General features: G+C 38.6%; 1 protein-coding gene across 4 annotated transcripts in view; it reads right to left on the reverse strand.

Annotated features, from left to right (window-relative positions):
* Nucleotides 1–20,479, reverse strand: part of NTRK3 (neurotrophic receptor tyrosine kinase 3) — a 441,983-nt gene that overhangs the window by 320,655 nt on the left and 100,849 nt on the right. For all 4 annotated transcript variants that reach the window (XM_026709346.2, XM_087941347.1, XM_026709349.2 and 1 more), the window contains exon 2: nucleotides 794–868. In XM_026709346.2, the coding sequence (XP_026565131.1) occupies nucleotides 794–868 (75 nt within the window). The remainder of the gene's footprint in view (nucleotides 1–793; nucleotides 869–20,479) is intronic.

Genomic DNA, 20,479 nt, shown 5'->3' on the forward strand with positions numbered 1-20,479 from the left:
TGTTTTATAGCAGGGGTCCTCATCCTTGGCAATTTGAAGACATGTGGAATTTCAATTCCCAGAAGCTGGCTGAGGAATTCAGGGAGTTGAAGTCTACACATCTTAAAGTTGCCAGGTTTGGAGATCCCTGTTTTAAAGTGATTTATAAAGTTCCATATGCAATTTCAGGGCTGATGATTTGAAGGTAGGTTAGCTAGTCAATGGTCCAACAAAAAACAGTGAAGCAAGTTGATCTGCAAGAAGCAAATAATTTTGTCCAAGCACCCAAGTCTAAACCAGAATTACAAACTCTCCACAGAACGAATTATCGGAAATACCAGCTATATAAAATGAACTGAGATTCTAAATTCTTCAGTCATCTAATCCCAGCTGCAGTTGAGCCCAATAATCTGTAGACTTCACCTTTGGAGAGCTGTCATGGATCTACAGTCCCAAAACAAAATTTGATTGCTCCCCTATTCATGTTGGCTTATTTGATGTGAGAAGGTGCCATCTCAGCAAAAGCACAACTCTCTTCATGAAGCCCATGATGCTGTTTTATTTCAGAAAATAGCAGAAGGAGCCCAAAAGATGGGTGAGCATACATTTTGTGATTCAGTGAAACACTTCTAAATCCAAGTTCATCCGTGCATAGTGAGTCACAAGAATATCTGGTCTTAACCCCATTGAGTATGTAAAATATTCATACCAGAAACATACTTTACCGATAGTGTAGAAGAACAGACCTGGTCAAGCTTTGTTTGTTCTCTCAAACTGGGGCAAAGATACACATCAAATAATACACAATACTCACAATCTCTGGAGTCCTGTGTACAGCTCCATGTCTACGGCATGCAAAGTCTGCAAATTCTTCCAATACTCTATGTATCTATAGGGAGATAACAGGATGGGAAGGAAAGAAGGTGACTTTAGTACAGAAATACAATGCATTAACTTTCAGAGGAACCATCTATGGAGATTCTAGTATTTAGTAATTTTTAGTATTTATTTGATTTGTCAATCGCTTACAAGATACAGGTATAAGAATAAATATAGTTTTGAATACATGAGATACATACTTATAAGAAAAATAAAAAAACAATAGAACAGAGACGGTAGGCACGATTGGTGCGCTTATGCACGCCATCTACAGGCCTCTTAGGAAGGGGGTGAGGTCAATAGTAGACAGTCTAAGGTTAAAGTTTGTGGGGTTTGGGGAAGAAACTACAGTCAGGTAGAGTATTCCAAACATTGACCACTCTGTTGCTGAAGTCATATTTTCTGCAGTCAAGTTTGGTGCGGATAACCTTGAGTTTTTATCTATTGTGTGCTCTTGTATTGTTATGATTAAAGCTGAAGTATTCATTTGCAGGTAGGACATTGCAAGGTATGATTTTATATACTATATTTAGATCGGACCAGAGGTGGCATAGTTCTAGGTTTTTTAGGTCTAGAGTTTCAAGTCTGGTGGCAAAAGGTATTCTGCAATGAGTAGAGGAGCGGAGAACTCTTCTTGTGAAATATTTCTGGACTTTTTCAATTGTGTTAATATCAAATACATGATATGGGTTCCAGACTGATGAGCTGTATTCAAGTATAGGTCTAGCAAATGTTTTGTATCCTCTAGTAGTACTGTGATATTACCAGAGCAGAAGCTTCGTAGGATTAGATTAACAACTCTTAACACCTTTTTGGCTATGTATTTACAGTGGGCTCTAGCACTTAGGCCATTTGAGATGAGTACTCCAAGGCCCTTGACAAAGTTTGGATCCTCAATAAGGTCTTGACTACTTAGCTTGTATTTTATTTTCTGATTTTTTCTGCCAATATGTAAGACAGAGCATTTATTTCTTGAGATTTGAAGTTGCCATTTGATTGACAATTCTGATAAGGTCTTTTTGAAGGGTAGTTTCTCAGTCACCCAGGTCATGGTTGTCCCAAAGATGCTTTTTCAAGAGGCAACTGGGCTTTCTTATTTTTCTTTGAAGACGTTTCACTTCTCATTCAAGAGCTGAAGAAGCTTCTTGAATCAGAAGCGAAATGCCTTCAAAGAAAAATGGGAAAACCCAGTTGTTTCTTGAAAAAATTTCAGAGGAACCATTGACTAGGCGGTAGAATCAGTGATAGAAAAAGCTCTGACAATCTTTGAAGTTGATGGCTTTCAACTGGTTCTTTATGATGCCAAATCCATGTGCCATATAACTTTATGATGCTTGGATCTGGCTTAGGTGAGATGAATTTGGCAAGACAGCAGGTAAACCTTGATATGACATAAAATAACGATAGGAGACTTCCTAAGTAGAAAGAATTACCCAAATTATTATTTTTACTGATCATATTAAATGGATACAATTTTAAACCATTCAACATTGCTTTGCACATAAACTAAGGACAGGTAGGATTCCATATTTAATCTACTAAATTGTTGGGAGTAACAGAGCAAAACTTCTAACAAAAATAGTGTGTTCTAATTAATTGATACATTCAGCAGATGCATTTCCTTCAATTACTCCTACAGCTGTGGTTCTCAGTCTTTTCTTCACCATGGACCCCCTTTAATTCCCTTTTGTGGCCATGGATCCCCAAGACTTAATTCAAGATTTAAAAAATAACATTTCTTCAAGCTTTCATGGATACCCTGTGATCATATTGTGGACCACAGGTTGAGAACCACTGTACTACAGTGTCTTCAAGAGGCAGATAAATAAGGAACGACACCTCTTCCAAGGGAAAACCTCAATATGAAGTAGATCAGGAGGCTTCAAACCTGACAGCTATAAAACTTGTGGACTTCAACTCCCAGAATTTCTCCTCCAGTCATGTTAACTCAGGAATTCTGGGAGTTGAAGTCCACAAGTCTTAAACTTGCCAAGTTTGAAGACCCTTGAAGTAGATAATCCCCTAAACACAAGAATATTTTTTTTTCCTTTCCTAGGCATAGTTATTGTTTTAAAAAACAAGACTCCTTTCCCCCCTTATGTAACCAATTCACTAAAGAAAACCTAGTTAATAAATCAATTTTGTCATTATTAATTAATCAAGAGCTCTTATTGCTCAAACCGAGAGAGGAAAAAGATTTTTTTTTAAAGTGTCCTCTAAATTTCTAGTTTTTAAATCTTTGTAAAATCTTGTTTTTAAAAATAAAATGAAGCTTGCCCAGAGGAAAAATGAAGGCAGATTTTCCTCAGATCAGCAATGGACTCTTCAAAGAGCTGACCACCAATCAGAGTCTTCAAAGAGCTGACCACCAATGGACAATAGCTTGCGGCCTATTTGAATGTGTAACCCTTTTTTTTTCAGAACTGTACATTTCAGTGGGTACACTACTGCAGTGGTGATGACCCGGAGTGTAACACAAATGTATCAAAATCCAAAACATAAATAAATGTCCTTTAATGCCTCCAACTTGGCCCCACTGTTCAATAATTCTCAGTTGGAGATAAAACCAAGGGTGGGATTCAAATTTTTAACAACCAGTTCTGTGGGTGTGGCTTAGGTGGTGGGCATGGCTTGGTGGTCCTGTGACTGGATGGACATGGCTTGGTGGTCATGTTATTGGCTGGGTGTGGCCAACTCAATATCACTCACATCGAGGCACGCATCTCCTCGCCTGGCCTCTCATGACTGTGGGGATGCTGCAACAGTCATAAGTGTGAAAAATGGTCATAAGTCACTTTTTTCAATGCCATGGTAACTTTGAAAGGTCACTCCACACAAGCAAAGTACCAGCAAAGGAGGGGAAAAAAACCCCAGAGAAGTTCCTGAGACAGGAAGACTAGTCCTGCCAAGAATGTAATATGGGTTAACAGAGAGGCAGTTTCTGTAAGCAACACCAGAATGTTTCCTTCCTGCCTTCCTTACAGGATTAGGCCAGTAATTTCTTCTAACAGCCGGTTCTCCAAACAGCTTAAACTGTTAACAACCAGTTCTAGCAAATAAGTGCGAACTGGTAGAATCCCACCCCTGGATAAAACTTATTCAAAAATAGTCTTCAAAAGAAAACAATACAGTCCAAACTTAATGAGCAGAAAGAGGTGAAATAAAAAACTAAAACAAACTACAGTGAAGGAATTTCCACAATGGACCAGGATAAGTAATTACCAACTTCAAGGAGATAACAAGGCACAGTCTGTTGGAAGGGCACCAACCAAGATAACTTCAGCCCAAAATAACACATGCTTTCCTTCTGGCAATGCTGTGTTTTAACCATCTCTCTTATATACTATTCTCCCCAGCTACAACCAATGAGGGGGATCATGGCTGCTTCCTCTCTTATAAGCCAAGTTATTTCCTTCTCTGTTCCTCCCTGCATGTCCTAGGATGAAGAGGGGATGGGCCTGGTTCTTCCTCTGACTGCCCAGCCAGCCTCTGCCCCTCCCCAGCTTCCTCCACAACTTCCGGAGCAACACCTTCACTCCCTGTTGGCTGTTCCTTCTCTCCCTCAGAGTCTGACTCTAACAAGGGCATGGCATCAGCTTTCTGAGGTACTTTAAATTGTGGCTCTTCTTTTTATTGAACATGTTTTAGTATTTGCACCCTGCTTTTTTTTCAAAATTGTTGCTCAAGACAGTTTCCAATTAAAGACACTCAATATAAAATATTAGACATGCCACAACAAATTAACGTAAAGCAAAATCACAACAAGCTATAGTAACCAGAAGAGAAACTAAAATTAAAAAAAGAACTCTAATATTGAAAACAGTAAATAATGTTTTAGATAATTTAGACATACAATTTCAGCATAGGGGTAAAATCTTTAGTATAAAATGTAGTGTTCGTGATCAGGAAATGTTCCAAATGTTTTGTCTAGATATCCAAAACTTTCTTAGGCAAAAGTCTCAGGGACATGGGTACCACTGAGACCTGAAAAAATCCCATTTTCTATTGATGTCTAACCTGCAGTAATATCCCCTCAACCAGAGAATTTCTTCCTAAACCTAAGAATTTGGGGAGTTGAAAGTACAAAACATTAAGTTGAAGACAGTGATTTGAGATACCCAGTTTGGTTACAGTATGACAGCCAGAAGTAATATGTGAAGTTCTAAAAGTATATGTAAGCCTTAGGTGTTCTGATAAGGTTTCCTAGACCGTAATTACGCACATGCTTATTTTAAAAACAAGTCTTAATTTATTGCAACACTGGGAATTGTTTTTATTCCCAGCTGGTAATGAATCTCAAACAGTCCCTCGAGATAAACACCCACCTTGCTTTTCTGTGAAGTGCTGCCAATAACAGAAGTATCAAATGAAGTAGACAAAAAACCAACCAAAGTACAAAGAGCTTCAAGAATGAATCTGAACCGAACAACTTTGCTTCCTGCAAAGGTTTCATCATCACCTGTCCTTTATATCTCATGGGAGGGGCAATCACCTCCCAGCCTTACTCCCAAGTCACCCCTTTACAGATACAGATACAGATAATCAGAGTTGGAAGGGACCTTGTAGGTCATCTATTCCAACCCCCTGCCCAGCAGACCCTACACCATTTCTGACAAAGGGCAGTCCAATTTCTTCTTGAAAGTCTCAACTGATGGCGCTCCCACAACTTCCGAGGGCAAGCTGTTCCATTGGTTGATTGCTCTCACTGTCAGAAAGTTTCTCCTTATTTATAGGTTAAATCTCTCCTTGTTCAGTTTCCATCCATTATTCCTTGTCTGGCCTACAGGAGCTTTAGAAAATAGCTTGACCGCCTCCTCTCTGTGGCAGCCCTTCAAATATTGGAAAACCGCTATCATATCTCCCCTGGACCTTCTCTTTACTAGACGAGCCAAGCCCAGTTCCTGCAACTGTTCATTGTATGTTTTAGCCTCCAGTCCCCTAATCATCCTGGATGCTCTTCTCTGTACTTTTTCTCAACATCATTTTTATAATGTGGTGAGCAAAACTGGATGCAGTACTCTAGGTGTGGACTTACTAAGGCTTTATAGAGTGGTATTAGTACTTCCCTTGATCTTGACTGTATCCTTCTGTTAATACAACTTAGGATTGCATTAGGTTTTTTGGCGGCTGCTGCACACAGCTGGCTCATATTTAGCTGGTTGTCCACTAAGACTCCAAGATCCCTCTCACAGTTACTGCTATTGAGCCTGGTTTCACCCAGTCTATATGGGTACTTTTGGTTTTTCTTGCCTAAGTGTAGGACTTTACTTTTCTCTATATTGAATTTCATTTTATTAGATATGGCCCAGTGTTCTAGTCTGTCAAGATCCATCTGGATCTTGAGCCTATCTTCTTGAGTGTTAGCTATTCCTGCCAGCTTAGTATCATCTGCAAATTTGGTAATTCCCCTTCTATTCCCTCATCTAAGTCATTAATGAAGATATTGAAGAGTACTGGGCCTAAGACGGAACCTTATGGCACCTCACTGCTTACTTCCCTCCATGTAGACTTAGACCCATTAAGGACTACTCTTTGAGTATGGTTTGCCAGTCAGTTGCGAGTCCATCTAGTGGTGCTGCTATCTATTCCACTTTTTTCTAGCTTACTAAGAAGTAGGTTGTGGTCTACTTTATCGAATGCCTTGCTGAAATCTAAATATATTATGTCCACAGTATTTTGCTGGTCTACTAAGTTAGTCACTGTGTTGAAGAATGAAATAAGATTGGTTTGGCATGATCTGTTTCTAACAAACCTGTGCTGACTGCTAGTTATTACTTTACTTGTTTCTAGATGTTGGCAGATCTGTTTTTTTTATTATCTTTTCCAGTATCTTCCCGGGTATTGATGTTAGGCTGATTGGTCTATAGTTTCCTGGGTCTATTTTTTTTTCCTTTTTTGAAGATGAGAACCACATCAGCTCTTTTCCAGTCCTCTGGTAGTTCCCCGGTGCTCCAGGATTTTTGAAAGATATGGTGCAGTGGTTTTGAGATGACCTCTGCCAGCTCCTTTAAAACTCTGGGATGTAATCCATCAGGCCCTGGTGATTTGTTTTCATCAAGATCAGACAGGTGTTCTCTTACTATTTTTTTGCTTATTTTAACTTTTATTTCTGGTCTGTCTTTTACGGTTATGTTTTTGGTGGGTTGAACTATAGTTTCTTTTTGCGTGAAGACAGATGCAAAGAATGAGTTAAGCAGTTCTGCTTTCTCTCTGTTGCCTGTTACTTCCTTGCCATCTTCTCTCTTTAGTGGACCGACTGTTTCCTTAATTTTTTTCTTGTTATTTATATGTTGGAAGAAACTTTTTTTATTATCTTTGACTTTTGTTGCAAGTCTTTGTTCATTCTGAGCCTTTGCTATCCTGACTTCATCTTTGAAGATTCTGGCTATCTGCTGATATTCTGCCTTAGTTGTACGTCCTTCTTTTCATTTTTTGTACTTGTCCTTTTTTTCTTTCAATTTGCCAAAGAGATCTTTGTGTAGCCATGCTGGTTTCTTCTTGGATTTCTTGTTTTTCTTTCTCAGTGGTATTGTGCTGGTCTGGGCTTCTATGATCATACTTTTTAGAGTTTCCCAAGATTCTTGAGTTGTTTTCCCCTTTAGGATTTTCATCCATGGATTCTTTCCCAAGTTCTCTCTGAGTTTATTGAAACCAGCTCTTTTAAAATCCAAGACTCTGGTGTCATTATGTTCTGATGCTTGTGTATGTGTTATGTTGAATTCTAGTATGACATGGTTACTCTCACCCAAGGTTCCTGCAGTTTCAACTCCCTCTATCACTTCTCTGTTTGTAAGAATTAAGTCCAGTATGGCTGTCCCTCTAGTTTCACCCTCTACCTTTTGGACAACAAAGTCATCAGCTAGGTTGGTAAGGAACTTATTTGATTTCTCACTTGGTGCAGAATTAGTTTCCAATTGATATCAGGATAATTAAAGTCTCCCATTACTATTGTGTGTTTCCTGCATATGTTTGTTAGTTGACTGGCAAAAAGGACATCTATTTTTTCTGCTTGATTGGGTGGCCTATAATATATGCCTATGGCCATGTCATTCTTTTTTTCTTTTATGTTGACCCATATGCATTCTAGCAGGTTTTCATCTTTGGTTTCATGCATTTCTGTAGCAATATAGTGGTCCTTTACATACAGTGCAACTCCACCTCCTCTTTTATGGGGTCTGTTTTTGTTTGAATAGTTTGTATCCTTCTACCAGTATACTCCAGTCATGGGTTTCATCCCACCAAGTTTCTGTTATTCCAACTATATCATATTTACTTTCATGTATTTGTAGTTCGAGTTCATCCTGCTTGTTCCCCAGACTTTGTGCACTTGTATATAGGCACTTGAGATCTTTATGTCTGACACTGTGTTTCCTGTCTACATAACTTGTGTTGTGCCTGCCTGCCCCTATACTTTCTTGCCATCTGTTTGATTAGTGCACATGGTATGGCACTCACTATTAAGTGCTTGGTTTTGGGTGGCATCAAGGTTGATAATTTTACCTGCACAAACATCTATTTTGCATGCACTAGTATCCTTATCAGTTTTAGGTTGCTGGGGACAGAGATGTTCTGAATCCATTAATTATCTGTCCCCACTGTTCAGTTTAAATGTTTATCCAGGAAATCTGTGAATTTAATGCCAAGTAACTCAGTCCCTTTCTTTGATGGATGCAAACCATCTCTTTTGTACAGTTTTTCATTGGACCAGCTGCAGACATCATGACTAATAAAACCAAAGCCTTCCCTTTTACACCACTCCTTTAGCCACACATTAAACTCTGCTATACTCTGCCCTTTCCCTTTTTGTTCCTTGTATACTGGTAGAACCTCTGAAAACATAAGCCTACAGTCCATATAACTAAGTTCATACCCCAAGCTCTGGAAGTCTTTCTGAACAGAAAGTACATCCTTCTGGGACAGATCATTTGTACCAAGATGTATAATAGCATCAACATCACAGCCCTTGCTGGCATTCTTGACTATCATAAGAATACACTTCTTGTCTCTGCTGGCAGTCGCACCCGGTAGACACCTGACCTCTTTCAAAACCTCAGTATTCTTTCCTAAATTTACATCCCTTACAATTGAGTCCCCAACCAGAAGGTGGCTTCTCTTTTTGGATGCCTTGCTCTTCTTGTGTGACTTGTGCGTAATACCTGATTCACACTTTCTCCTTTCCAAAGTAAGTTGGAAAGTTTCAGCTGCTCTTGCCTTCTAGCAGCTCTGTGCACATGCGCACTGAGAACAGGCTCCTCTGGGTCCTCTGCCTTGCTGCTGCAAGACTCTGAAGGCTCCGGAGTCAGCACCCCACTCCCAGATGGTCCTGGCCCCATCTCTGCATTGGATGCAAGACCCTCATCTGAGTCTTCTCCAGACTTCCTGACTGGTCCCTGTTCTTCCCCACTGTCCGATTCTGCTGCTGTCTGCACCGGCTGCCAGCGAACCACAACATTAGGATCCATTTCTAGACTCCTTACTCAGATGGATTTCAGGACATACTATTCCCCAAAAAATTATGGATAGTAAGTTTTGGTGGCTTCATCTTCCAAGGATCTGCCAACTCCTTTTGGAAGGTAACCAAGTTTGCAATCCCCATTATTTTGTTGTTTTGTCTTTTCTAAATCACACATCAGAATAACAGGGTTGGAAAGGACCTTGGAGGTCTTCTAGTCCAAATCTTTGCTCAAGCAGGAGGTCCTATGCCATTCCAGACAAATGACTGTCCAATTGCTTCTTGAAAACCTCCAGTGATTGGAGCACTCACAACCTTCAGAGGCAAGCCATTCCACTGATTAATTGTCCTCACTGTGAGGAAATTTCTCCTTAATTCTAAGTTGGATTGCTCATTGATAAGCTTTCCACCCATTACTTCTTCTCCGGCCCTCAGGTGCTTTGGAGTTTTTCCAACTCTCCTCTTCTCTCTGATAGCCCCTCAAATATAGTAAGACTGCTATCATGTAACTCCTAGACCTTCTCTTTGTTAGACTAGGTATAGCTAGGTCATCATACAATCCCCTCATCATCTTTGTTGCTCTTCTCTGCACTCTTTCTAGAGCAGGGGTGTCAAACTCAAAGCCTATGGACCAGATCCAGCCCACAGGGTGCTTAAATCTGGCCCACGAGACCACCCTGGAAACAGCGAAGGACCAGCCCGCGGTGCCTCTACCAGTGAAAACAGAGCTCAGGAGGGACACATCTGGCCCTCCCAAGCAACATTTTCACTGACAGAGAGTTGCAGGAGGCTGTTGCAGCCGAAAATGGAGCTCATGAACCCGTTTTCGCTGGCAGAGCCCTCAGGCCACCACAGGCACCCCTGACATGAGTGACTTCAAGCTGGCCACACCCATCCCAGCCCCTCAAGGTCAAACACAACCAGTGGTGGGATTCAAAAAAATTTACTACCAGTTCTGTAGGCATGGCTTGGTGGGCGTGGCAGGGGAAAGCTACTGTAAAATCCCCATTCAGAGGTGGTATTTGCCAGTTCACTACCAGTTCTCCAGAATCAGACAGAACCTGCTGAATACCACCTCTGAACACAACCCTAATGTGGTTCTCAATGAAACAGTGGAGTTTGACACCACTGTTCTAGAGTTTCAACATCTTTTTTGTATCATGGTGACCAAAACTGGATGCAGTATTCCAACTATTCCAAGCCTTACTAACACTTCATGTGATCTTGATACTCTCCCTCTGTTGATACAGCCTAGGACTGCATTAACTGCATCAGTCAAGTTCTATGTTCATGTGCAAATTCTGTGCCATGAGAGAGAAAGATTACTTTTTTTTTCTGAGCTAAGCTCATCAGTTTCATAAGTCTCGGTCACCTCTCCCATTATCTCATTTCAATATATAGGTTTTTTTTAATGATGGCTTTGTGAGTTTGAATAATTGTGTGACTGATTAGTGTTCCAATTGAAGCCTCATTTGTGTTAAATGAAATGTGCATGTTCTAGGTCAAGACATTTTAAACAATCATTTCCCAAATCCATGTCATTGCTGTGTACTCACTAATTACTGTGCTTTGTTCTCCATTTCTTAGTGATTTTTTTTACAAAATACCATTTCACAGTATCTTTGTGATTAATGCAACTTAATTAACCCTAGTATTTTGATTTCTTTACAGAACTCTCCCAAAGGTATATGATTTCATGTACATTTTGTAGGCAAGATTTCTACATGTGTGTAAATTTCATATAAGGATTTCCAATTGGAATTGAAAATGATTAAAAATATTACAGGTTTATTGTGCACAATCTATATGCACAAGACATATAGACAGTTCAATTTTTTGCAGCTCCAATTCCTCACCTCTTTTCACAAAGTGGAGAAGTATTTACAGAGGAGACAAGCAGCAGTAACATATGTAAGCATCCATTTTGTATGTTCAATTATGCTAAGAACATAGATGTTTTCTTCAAACATTAATGTAATGGCATCAATTATTTTAAATGTCTCTTCATTGTATCAGTCTCTATGAGCCCAAGGTATTCTGACAGGCATGGGATAAAAGAAGGACCAGTGAAACCCATTTGTCACATCTGATACATTTCCATGCAACCTATTAGTAGATGTCTCCATGTCGGCATAATTTCATTTTCACAGACTCACGACTACCCAAAAACATTTTAAAAAATCCTTAAAAATATCAAAATGGCAAACATCACCCAAAGTTTGTCATGTTTTCAACATTTCATTCAGTTTTTAATGTCAAGGAAATGGGTATAAATAATACAAATGAGACTGTATAACATAGGTGATGTTCAGCAGGTTCTGACCAGTTCTGGAAAACCAGTAGCGGAAATTTTGAGTAGTTCGGAGAACCGGCAAATATCACCTCTGACTGGCTCTGCCAACTCCATCTATTCTCTGCCTCCCATTGAGTCCCAGCTGATCGACTTCTTTTGTTGCCCTACACAGGAGAATGGAGCTGGAAAGCAGGTTAGTGGGGTGGGGAGGGAATGGAGATTTTGCAGTATCACCTGTCACGCCCACCAAGCCACATCCACAGAACTGATAGTAAAAAAATTTGAATCCCACCACTGCTGTGTAATGTTGTCCTTAGCTGAATCTACAGTATTAAACACAGGCAGTACCTGTAGTAATGGATAAATCAATCCTTATCATTTGTGGCTGTCCAAGATGTATTGTCACAACACTGTTCCAGTGTGACATTTAAGATAAACCTTGTGAAAATCATTTTTTCTTTTTTCTGCACAAATATGGGTAATGTGTTATTTCTTTAACCACAGTTTTAGTCTAATGGGTATTAGCATATTATGTTTGAACCAAGTTACAAGATTACATAACCATGTTATGAGGTTTAGATTCATGTGCTATCTGAGTGACACTAATGATCTGATCCATTTGTTCATGAAATGTGAATCAGGTTAACCCTATTTTTCCTTCTTACTGTTAGAATAAACAAAAGATGCCAGAACTTTTCATTCTTTTGTAATTAAAAAAAAATCATACACAACACACACACACACACACACACACCATTGACAAGGAACTCTGCCCACAGTCAGAAGCATTTAATTTGTATTATCAGAAAAAAAATCTATATGATCAGAGATGTTAGGTCCAGAACTCTGAACTTGTGGTACACAAATGTATGCAAATACTGCAACCAAATATATACTTATCAAAATTCTGTGCTTTAATGAAGTCTAGCATCACCGGAGGGAGGGGGAGCAAAGAGACAACATAGTTGGGAATCTTTGGTGTGTAGAAACAGGATAAAGGCAGATTCTCCCCAGCAGTTTGTGGGGTATATCTAATAGCTATGCCGATAGTTGCTTTACTCTGGCAAGATTCTGTCTATAGATGAGCAACAATAAAGAAACTACTCTGAAGTAATTCCTTGGAACATTCTTGGCTCTTTGGACGTGACACATTCAGAGGAAGGCCATGGGAACCCACACATCCAGATACAATGGGACGCCTAATCTAATACACAACCTTAAATAAAAGAGAATAAAAAATAACAGAGTTGGAAGGGACCTTTCTAATCTAATCTGCTACTTGAATAGGAAACCTTATACCTTTTCAAACAAATGGTTTTCTAAACTCTTCTTAAAAACTTCTATTGGAGCACTCATAACTTTTGTAGACAAGTCGTTTCACTGGTTAATTGTTCTAATTGTCAGGAAATTTCTCCTTAGTCCTAGGCTGGTTCTCTCCTTGATTAGTTCCCATCCATTGTTTTTGTCCTACCTTCAGGTGCTTTGGACAATAGATTGATCCCCTCTTCTTTGATCCCCTCAAATATTGGAACCCTGCTGTCATATCACCACTAGCCCTTCTTTTCATAAGACTAGACATACCCAATTCCTGCAACTGTTCTTCATATGTTTTAACCTTCAGTCCCGTAACCATCTTTGTTACTTTTTTCTCTTTCTAGAGTCCCAACATCTTTTTTATACTGGGACATCCAAAACTGGATGCAATATTCCAAGTGTTATTTTACCACTGGAGTTATATGATGAAAGTTAGGGAAAAATGAAAGGAAGTTGCAATTTCAACTTAGTACACAGTATTGGGATTTTGATTTCTCTGAACTTCCTGCAGATGCTTCACTATCAGGCATTGGGTTTGGGGGATGAGAATATTAAAAGACCTTTATAATGATTTATAAAGGTATAGACCCTTATAATGATTGCCTTTTCCATCTTTATTGACCAGGGATCCTGCAAAGGAGAATACACTACTTTTTACTCAAGGAACCTTGCTGCATTTGGATTACAGGAATGCTGAATTCCAACCATTAAGTGGCATGCAAATGCAACATAATTGAAAGAGCAGCAGTGTGCCAGGCACTATTATCTTGCAGGGTAACAAGAAAATTGATTTGTTACCCAGGCAGATTACATCTAGCAATCCAATCAAAAGGATTTGCCTTGGACTTCCAGTTTGCAGGGCTTCGGCGGCGGCAGGAATCCATGATCGTGTGTGGTTTCTGTTGCGCTCGCCGCTGGAGTGAGCCGATCCAGCCAGATTTGGGGCTATAGTTACCCCGTAGAGGTAACTGAAGATAGGGGAGATCTGGCAGGGGTCCGGGAGAATCGCAACCCCCCTCCTCAGCTGGCTTAACTCCCTTTTCCAAAAGCAGTGGAGTGGCGGTCAGCAATGCCCGCCACAAAGAAGCTCTCATCCAGATAAGAATGTGAAGGAGGAAGCTGAGAAAGTGAAAGTTTTGGCTGACCGGGATAACAAGCAATATTTAAAATACCCTGGAATTTAAATTTCGTCAAAGATACATCACTCCCAAAGAGATCTGGAAAAGCAGCCAATGAAAGTGAAAAGGGAAAGTTTTTTTTTTTTCTCACTCTCCTTCCTTACGATGACAGCAGATGATTGAGAAATTGGAAAAAACCCGCTTTGGCATCAGCAGGTAATTAAACTGGAAAATTAAAGCCAAGGGGACAATAAAGATTTCTGAACATTGGAAAAAACAACAACTTTTTTTTGCTGTAAGTGGGAAAGGAGAGGAAAAGAATTAATATTAAGATTTTGCTGGAGGAGGCTGCTTGGAATTTACAAGACTAGAGCTAAATTGTAACAAGACTTCTAAAAGATACATTTTAATTGGAGCTTTGCAACTGAATTGTAACCCCAGAAAGAGAAAGTGTAAAAAGAAGAAAGTGTTAAATGAAACAGTCCGTGTGTATTTGGATTGCTTGGTGACTTTGGGACTTTTGGAAATTACTATTTGAAAGATTAAAAACATTTGGGTTGTTTAAAAATTTTTCTACAATGGCATTACTTGTCAATGAACTGAAAATGGAATTTAAAAAGTATAAAGAAGAGGAACAAGAAGGGAAGGATTCTTTTGGCTCCATTTTCCATTTCTTAGAAATGGCGATTTCTACTTATCAGAAACTACAAGAACAAGAAGATTGGGATGAAGAAGAAGCCATCTTTAATGAACAAGCAACTTTAACTGGGGAAGAAAAGGGAAAGGGAGGGAAGAGAATGGAGAATTTAAGACTTAAAAAATCAACCAAAAAGGGGAAAAATAAGGTGAAAAGTCGATACAACGTTAGAAAGCAACAGAAAAGAGGAATATAGAAGAGGGTGGAGATCAAGAAACAAGGGGGTAAAAAGGCTAGACTGGAGAAGCAAGGAAGGAAAAAAGGGAAGAGAAGCTATAAAGGTTTGAAACAAGATGTAAAGAAACAGAATTTATTTAGAGATAATGGGTAAAAATAAAACTAAAAAAGAGATTCTGCAAAAGTACATAAAACTGTATTATTGTATTTGTATTTGAAATAATGTTAGAAAATTGGAACATTATATGACTATAAAATGGGATAAAATATTAAGAGGAATGTGTAAAATGTTTAAGACTTAAATGAATATTAATTTTAATGATAGTTTAATTGCTATGGATTATTGTTTTAATTATATTATAAACTTATTATTTTTTCTTATTTTAAAATATAGTACGTAGCTTTAGAATGTACTAAGCAGAATCTGAATGAAAATTATGTATTACTTTAACTGTTAAATTTAGGGGAAAGATATAAAGGCATCATACTCCAATCAGTGATTACAGAAGAAATTTTGTGTTAATGAGAAAAGATAATAGATAGTTGAAACAGAACAGACAAAAGATATAAGTATAATGATTTAAATTGAGATGAAATAAATAAAATAGAATTAAGAGAGTGAAAAGAGGGGAGAAGCTATATAGAAAATGTAGAATGGTAAATAAGATATGAAATGGTATATAAAAGTGAGCATGAATTTGAATTTATGTCTGTACAAAAAGATGTAACCCGGGACTAAGCCGCTTTCCAAAAAGAAGTTTTATGTTTTCATGTTTTGTGTTTAGTTGGTGTATGTTTGTTTATTGAAAATTAATAAAATTTTGGGGAAAAAAAGGATTTGCCTTCAGTGATTCAGTATGTTTAGCATGTTGATTTTTTTTTTAAAAAAATAGATGAATACATAATTCAGAGCAAGAGCATAGGCAGATAGGAACCTATTTCTCAAAATATCTGCTACAAAGGACCCACCTCTTTGCTTATCCCCATTGCTTCCAGCAATTGTCAGAAAAATGGAACTTAGAGGAACTGAGACTGATTGGTGCTTAAGAAGCTGATGGGCTCTAAGCAGAGGTCTCCAAATTTGGCAACTTTAAGACTTGTGGACTTCAACTCCCAGATGGCTGTAGAATTCTGGGAGTTGAAGTCCACAAGTTTTAAAGTTGCCAAGTTTGGGGACCCCTGCTCTATAGCTTTCCACTGAAGCCCACTTCAGCTAGGTTGTACCTCCTGCACACAGCTGTAAGAAACTGCAGCCAGCAGAAATGCAAGAGTAACAGCAACACACAAATAATCAGGCAGCAAAAGGGCAAAACAAGCCACCCACACAAGATATAACAGGGGAGTCTGAAGCTTTCTAATGGCTGAGCTAATAGTTCATAACACACCTTATGTAATGTTCACATGCAATTCCTTTTACAAAGAGCATCACCAGAGAGTAAAAGATTGATTGGTTCCTAGGTATTAATTTAACTCCTGTCTTTGCAATTAAACTAAAACTCCCTTTTTACAACCCTGTAATGCCTTACTTCAGGATAGAGTCAGGGCAACTGAGCATTTACTGGATGGATGCTCTTCCTGACACCTATGCAGAGTTCACAGCAGATATTTTTTCTTTTGCACCCCAGGAGAGAGAAAGATCTGGTGCTACCTAGGATTGAACTCTCAGCCTTCTGAGTGGGAGGGGAGCATCTTCACCACTGGGCCACCATGCTGCTCACTTTTGCAATTAAACTAATGTTGAGAAACCTTTAATTCATAAGCATGCACACACAGAAAGATAAAATGGCACAAATGATCCCTGTTCCCTAGAGATTAATTTATTTCTTAGGGTGTGAAGTTTCATGGACTGCAATCCTTTTCTTCCAAATGCATTAGTCACTAAATAAATGCATTAATCACTAAAATGAAACAAGACTTGTTAAAGGCACTGGATGCCACAGATTAAAATCAGTATTCTTCTGAACTTGAGTATGCAGAGTTCTGAAAGCTATTATCTCATGCTCACTTAACAGGAAATCACCTCCATGGAATGCTTCTGATTAAATATTCATTAAATCATGATGTTATTTCAGTGCTGCATTTGTTTATTTAGAGTACTTAAGAGAAATAGAAGTCAACATAACCATAGCAGACGGTGATTAAAAGACACCCCCGTTGTGATACACCTTAGTAATTCAACACATTTTGTATCAATATGGAACAAGATATTCAAAAAATAATAAAATAATTTTTGATTGAAGATCATTGTGGATTATCAGATTTTTTTAAAAAAAATACTTGAGCTAAGGGACCAAGTTTTATTCCCATCTTAGTTGGAAACTGAAGTGCCTTTAAAAAAGCAACATGCTATAACAAGATCAGAGCTCATGGGACAATATCTAAATCTCTATCCTCTGAATCACACAGGTTCTATTTGGTCAGTCTGCCACCTATACTCAAAAAAGCTAAAGGTGCCAAACACAGCTGTAGATCTGAAGGGCCAGCAATGGTGATCAGTTAAGCCAAGGGTGTCAAACTCCCAGTGTCACACTGTCATCATGTGACTTATCACAACTTCTCCCCGCCTTTGCTAAACTGGAGGGGTGGCCAGCACGTGATGCATCCAGCCCGCAGGCTGCAAGTTTGACACTCCTGGGTTAAACAAAAGATGTTTCTTGCAAGAAAAGGAATAATTTTGCTGACATCTAACCCTGACTGATGAGAAATTATTCACCCTCTCTTAGAAATCTGGATTATTATTATTTTGTTTTACCAGTTTGCAGAAAGATAAAGAGAGAGATCAACTCTGCTGAATTATCTGAATTAGACAGTCTTTTTTAAGCTTACTACTAAATCGGTGGATCTAGATTCTAGGATGATGCTGTGGATAGAAAATTACTGAACACTTGGGGATTCTCTCAGGCCTTGAGATAGGGTAGTTGCAGAGCTCTTGTGGGATTTTCCTTTGGATGTATATGGATTGAGATGATGACAGATGACAGATGATAAAAATATGATTGATAGATAGATAGCGAGATAGATAGATAGATAGATAGATAGATAGATAGATAGATAGATAGATAGAATACAGATAAGAAACAAGACATAAAGCTATATATGAAGTTAGAGAGAGAGGGTGGGAGAGAGAGAGAGAGGTAGTATGCCATGTTACAACCATATGAATGGTATCTTATAAAAGAAAAGAAACCAGAAAAGAAAATTGTAAGCCATCCAGAGTCTTTGACTGAGATGGATGGCTATAGACATAAATATCAGGTAGGTAGGTAGGTAGGTAGCTAGTTAGGTAGGTAGATAGATAGACAGATAGATAGATAGATGGATAAACAGATAGATAGATAGATAGATAGATAGATAGATAGATAGAAGAGAGAGAAAGAGAGAGAGAGATTTAGACTAGACTATACCAGGATTCCAAACCAAGGTGAGTTTGTTCAAACCATAATACACTAAACAGGTTGCTATAGCTGATGATGTCCAAGGGAATGTATGTATAGTGTTTTATTTATAAAGCCAGATAAAGTTTCCAGCCACTCATTGTCCAGAAGAGGCCAACTTTAAGCTCCATTTTTTTCCTACTAATCAAGATTGCCTTTTTAAACCTTCCCACCACAGTACCAAAGGAGTCAATTATTGATGGAATTCCAAAGCTGGATAAACAGTGCATAGCTGCTTCATGCCATTGTAAAATAACTGTATTGTCAAATGGTTGCAACGCAGGGTTAGACTTAGGCTATTGCACACATCATTCACAACTGATCCCCCCACACTATTTAAACCCCACAGACACTGTAACTCTATTTATAGAGCTCAGACACATTTTTAATTAACGCAACAAGGACAACACTCCAAGCTTTTCCTTTACTGAAACTTGAAACTTCTCTGCTCGCTGAAATTGTAGCTAAAAAGTCATTTAAAGATATGCCTCATCTAAAACAAGCTTGCTGCAGTTGTTACCTTTTTGTAACAACTTCAGTATTAGAGGATCAAAAGAAAACACACAGAGCCAGTCACTTCCCCCCCCATCCCTGTTATAACAACTTGTTTATACCGGGTTTCTTCCTTGTGTTATAAACCTGACAGCTGAAATGCTTGTTTTACACAGGTTAATGTGGCCCATATGTTACTGCTCCTGCTGAGCTGGCTTTCCTTTTCTTTTTAGATGCATTTTTCTTGGTGAAAGTCAAAAATCAGAGGTCTGGGCATCTTGGGGACTAGGAAACAAGAGTAAAGGCTGTTGCAAGGAATAAATGAGCAGCACCTGGCAAATTCTGTCAGCTCAAGATGGCTGCCAGCCATTTGTTCCAATCTGATGATCCAAATCAGCAATCCCTTTCCAAACATTGCCTCAGTGTGAAATGCCAAGGAGAGCCCTTTTGCACACCCAAGCAGAACAAATAGTAAATTAAGAGCAGTTCATGTTGGGACAAATAATCTGAACTTCCCATTCATGCTGCTGGGTGTTAGCATGCAGAAATCCAACTGACAGACTAAATTACCACTCTGCTGTTTCTAACCTGGCATGGATGCAATCCAAATCTTCCCGTAAGCCTATTTGTTTCGCCCCTGAGAAGCCAGTATGAGCTTTCCCCGTTGCTCCCTTTTTCCCTTGATTTTTCAAAGTAGCAAGAGAGGAAACATCCAATATTGCCAAAAGCAGTGTCTCCATTTAAGGGCAACTGTATCTTTTTAACATGGCTTTTCTGATTTGAAGAGAAGTTAGGGGAAAGATAGAATTAAGTGATGGAGAAATTCAGGTGTTATAGTGGAATATATTATCTCTCACAAAAAGATCCTAATTCTGGGCTCAATTATCTTCAGTTAACCACAGTTATCTTCATCATCATCAAATCTTTGTTCGGTCATAGACCAGCATATAGCATACAAAGACCACAGATAAACAGGATAAAGTTTGAAATAAAAGAAATGCTTAGCCTCACAGTTCCTTCACAATTAAGTTATCTTTGTTAAAGCATCAATAGATGATTCAGGAGCTTATTTATTTTAAAACACTTTGGGGCCATCCCAATCATCAGCCCTGATGAGTATAAAACAAAACAATAACAAAGGGAATGGAATGGAATGGAATAGAATAGAATAGAATAGAATAGAATAGAATAGAATAGAATAGAATAGAATAGAATAGAATAGAATAGAATTTACAAAAGATTAGAATGGAATTTATGAAAGAAGAGAATAGAATAGAATTTACGAAAGAATAGAATAGAGTTTACGAAAGAATAGAATAGAATGGAATGGAATGGAATGGAAAAGAATAAAAGGAATGGAATGGAATGGAACAGAACAGAACAGAACGAAGGAATGACATGGCATGGCATGGCATGGCATGGCATGGCATGGCATGGCATAGCATAGCATAGCATAGCATAGCATAGCATAGCATAGCATAGCATAGCATAGCATAGCATAGAGTAGAATAGAATGGATGATAAATCTGTATTCAGAGATGACCATGGCATAGGGAAAAAGGGCCCCAGCCATAAAGGGCATTATAAACTTAATAAACATTTTGAATTGCACCTGGAAACCAACAGGAAACTCATGCATTTCCT

The sequence above is a fragment of the Pseudonaja textilis genome, chromosome 13, assembly GCF_049901715.1.
Source record: "Pseudonaja textilis isolate UNSWEBS1 chromosome 13, rPseTex1.2, whole genome shotgun sequence".
In the NCBI taxonomy this organism is placed as follows: Eukaryota; Metazoa; Chordata; class Lepidosauria; order Squamata; family Elapidae; genus Pseudonaja; species Pseudonaja textilis.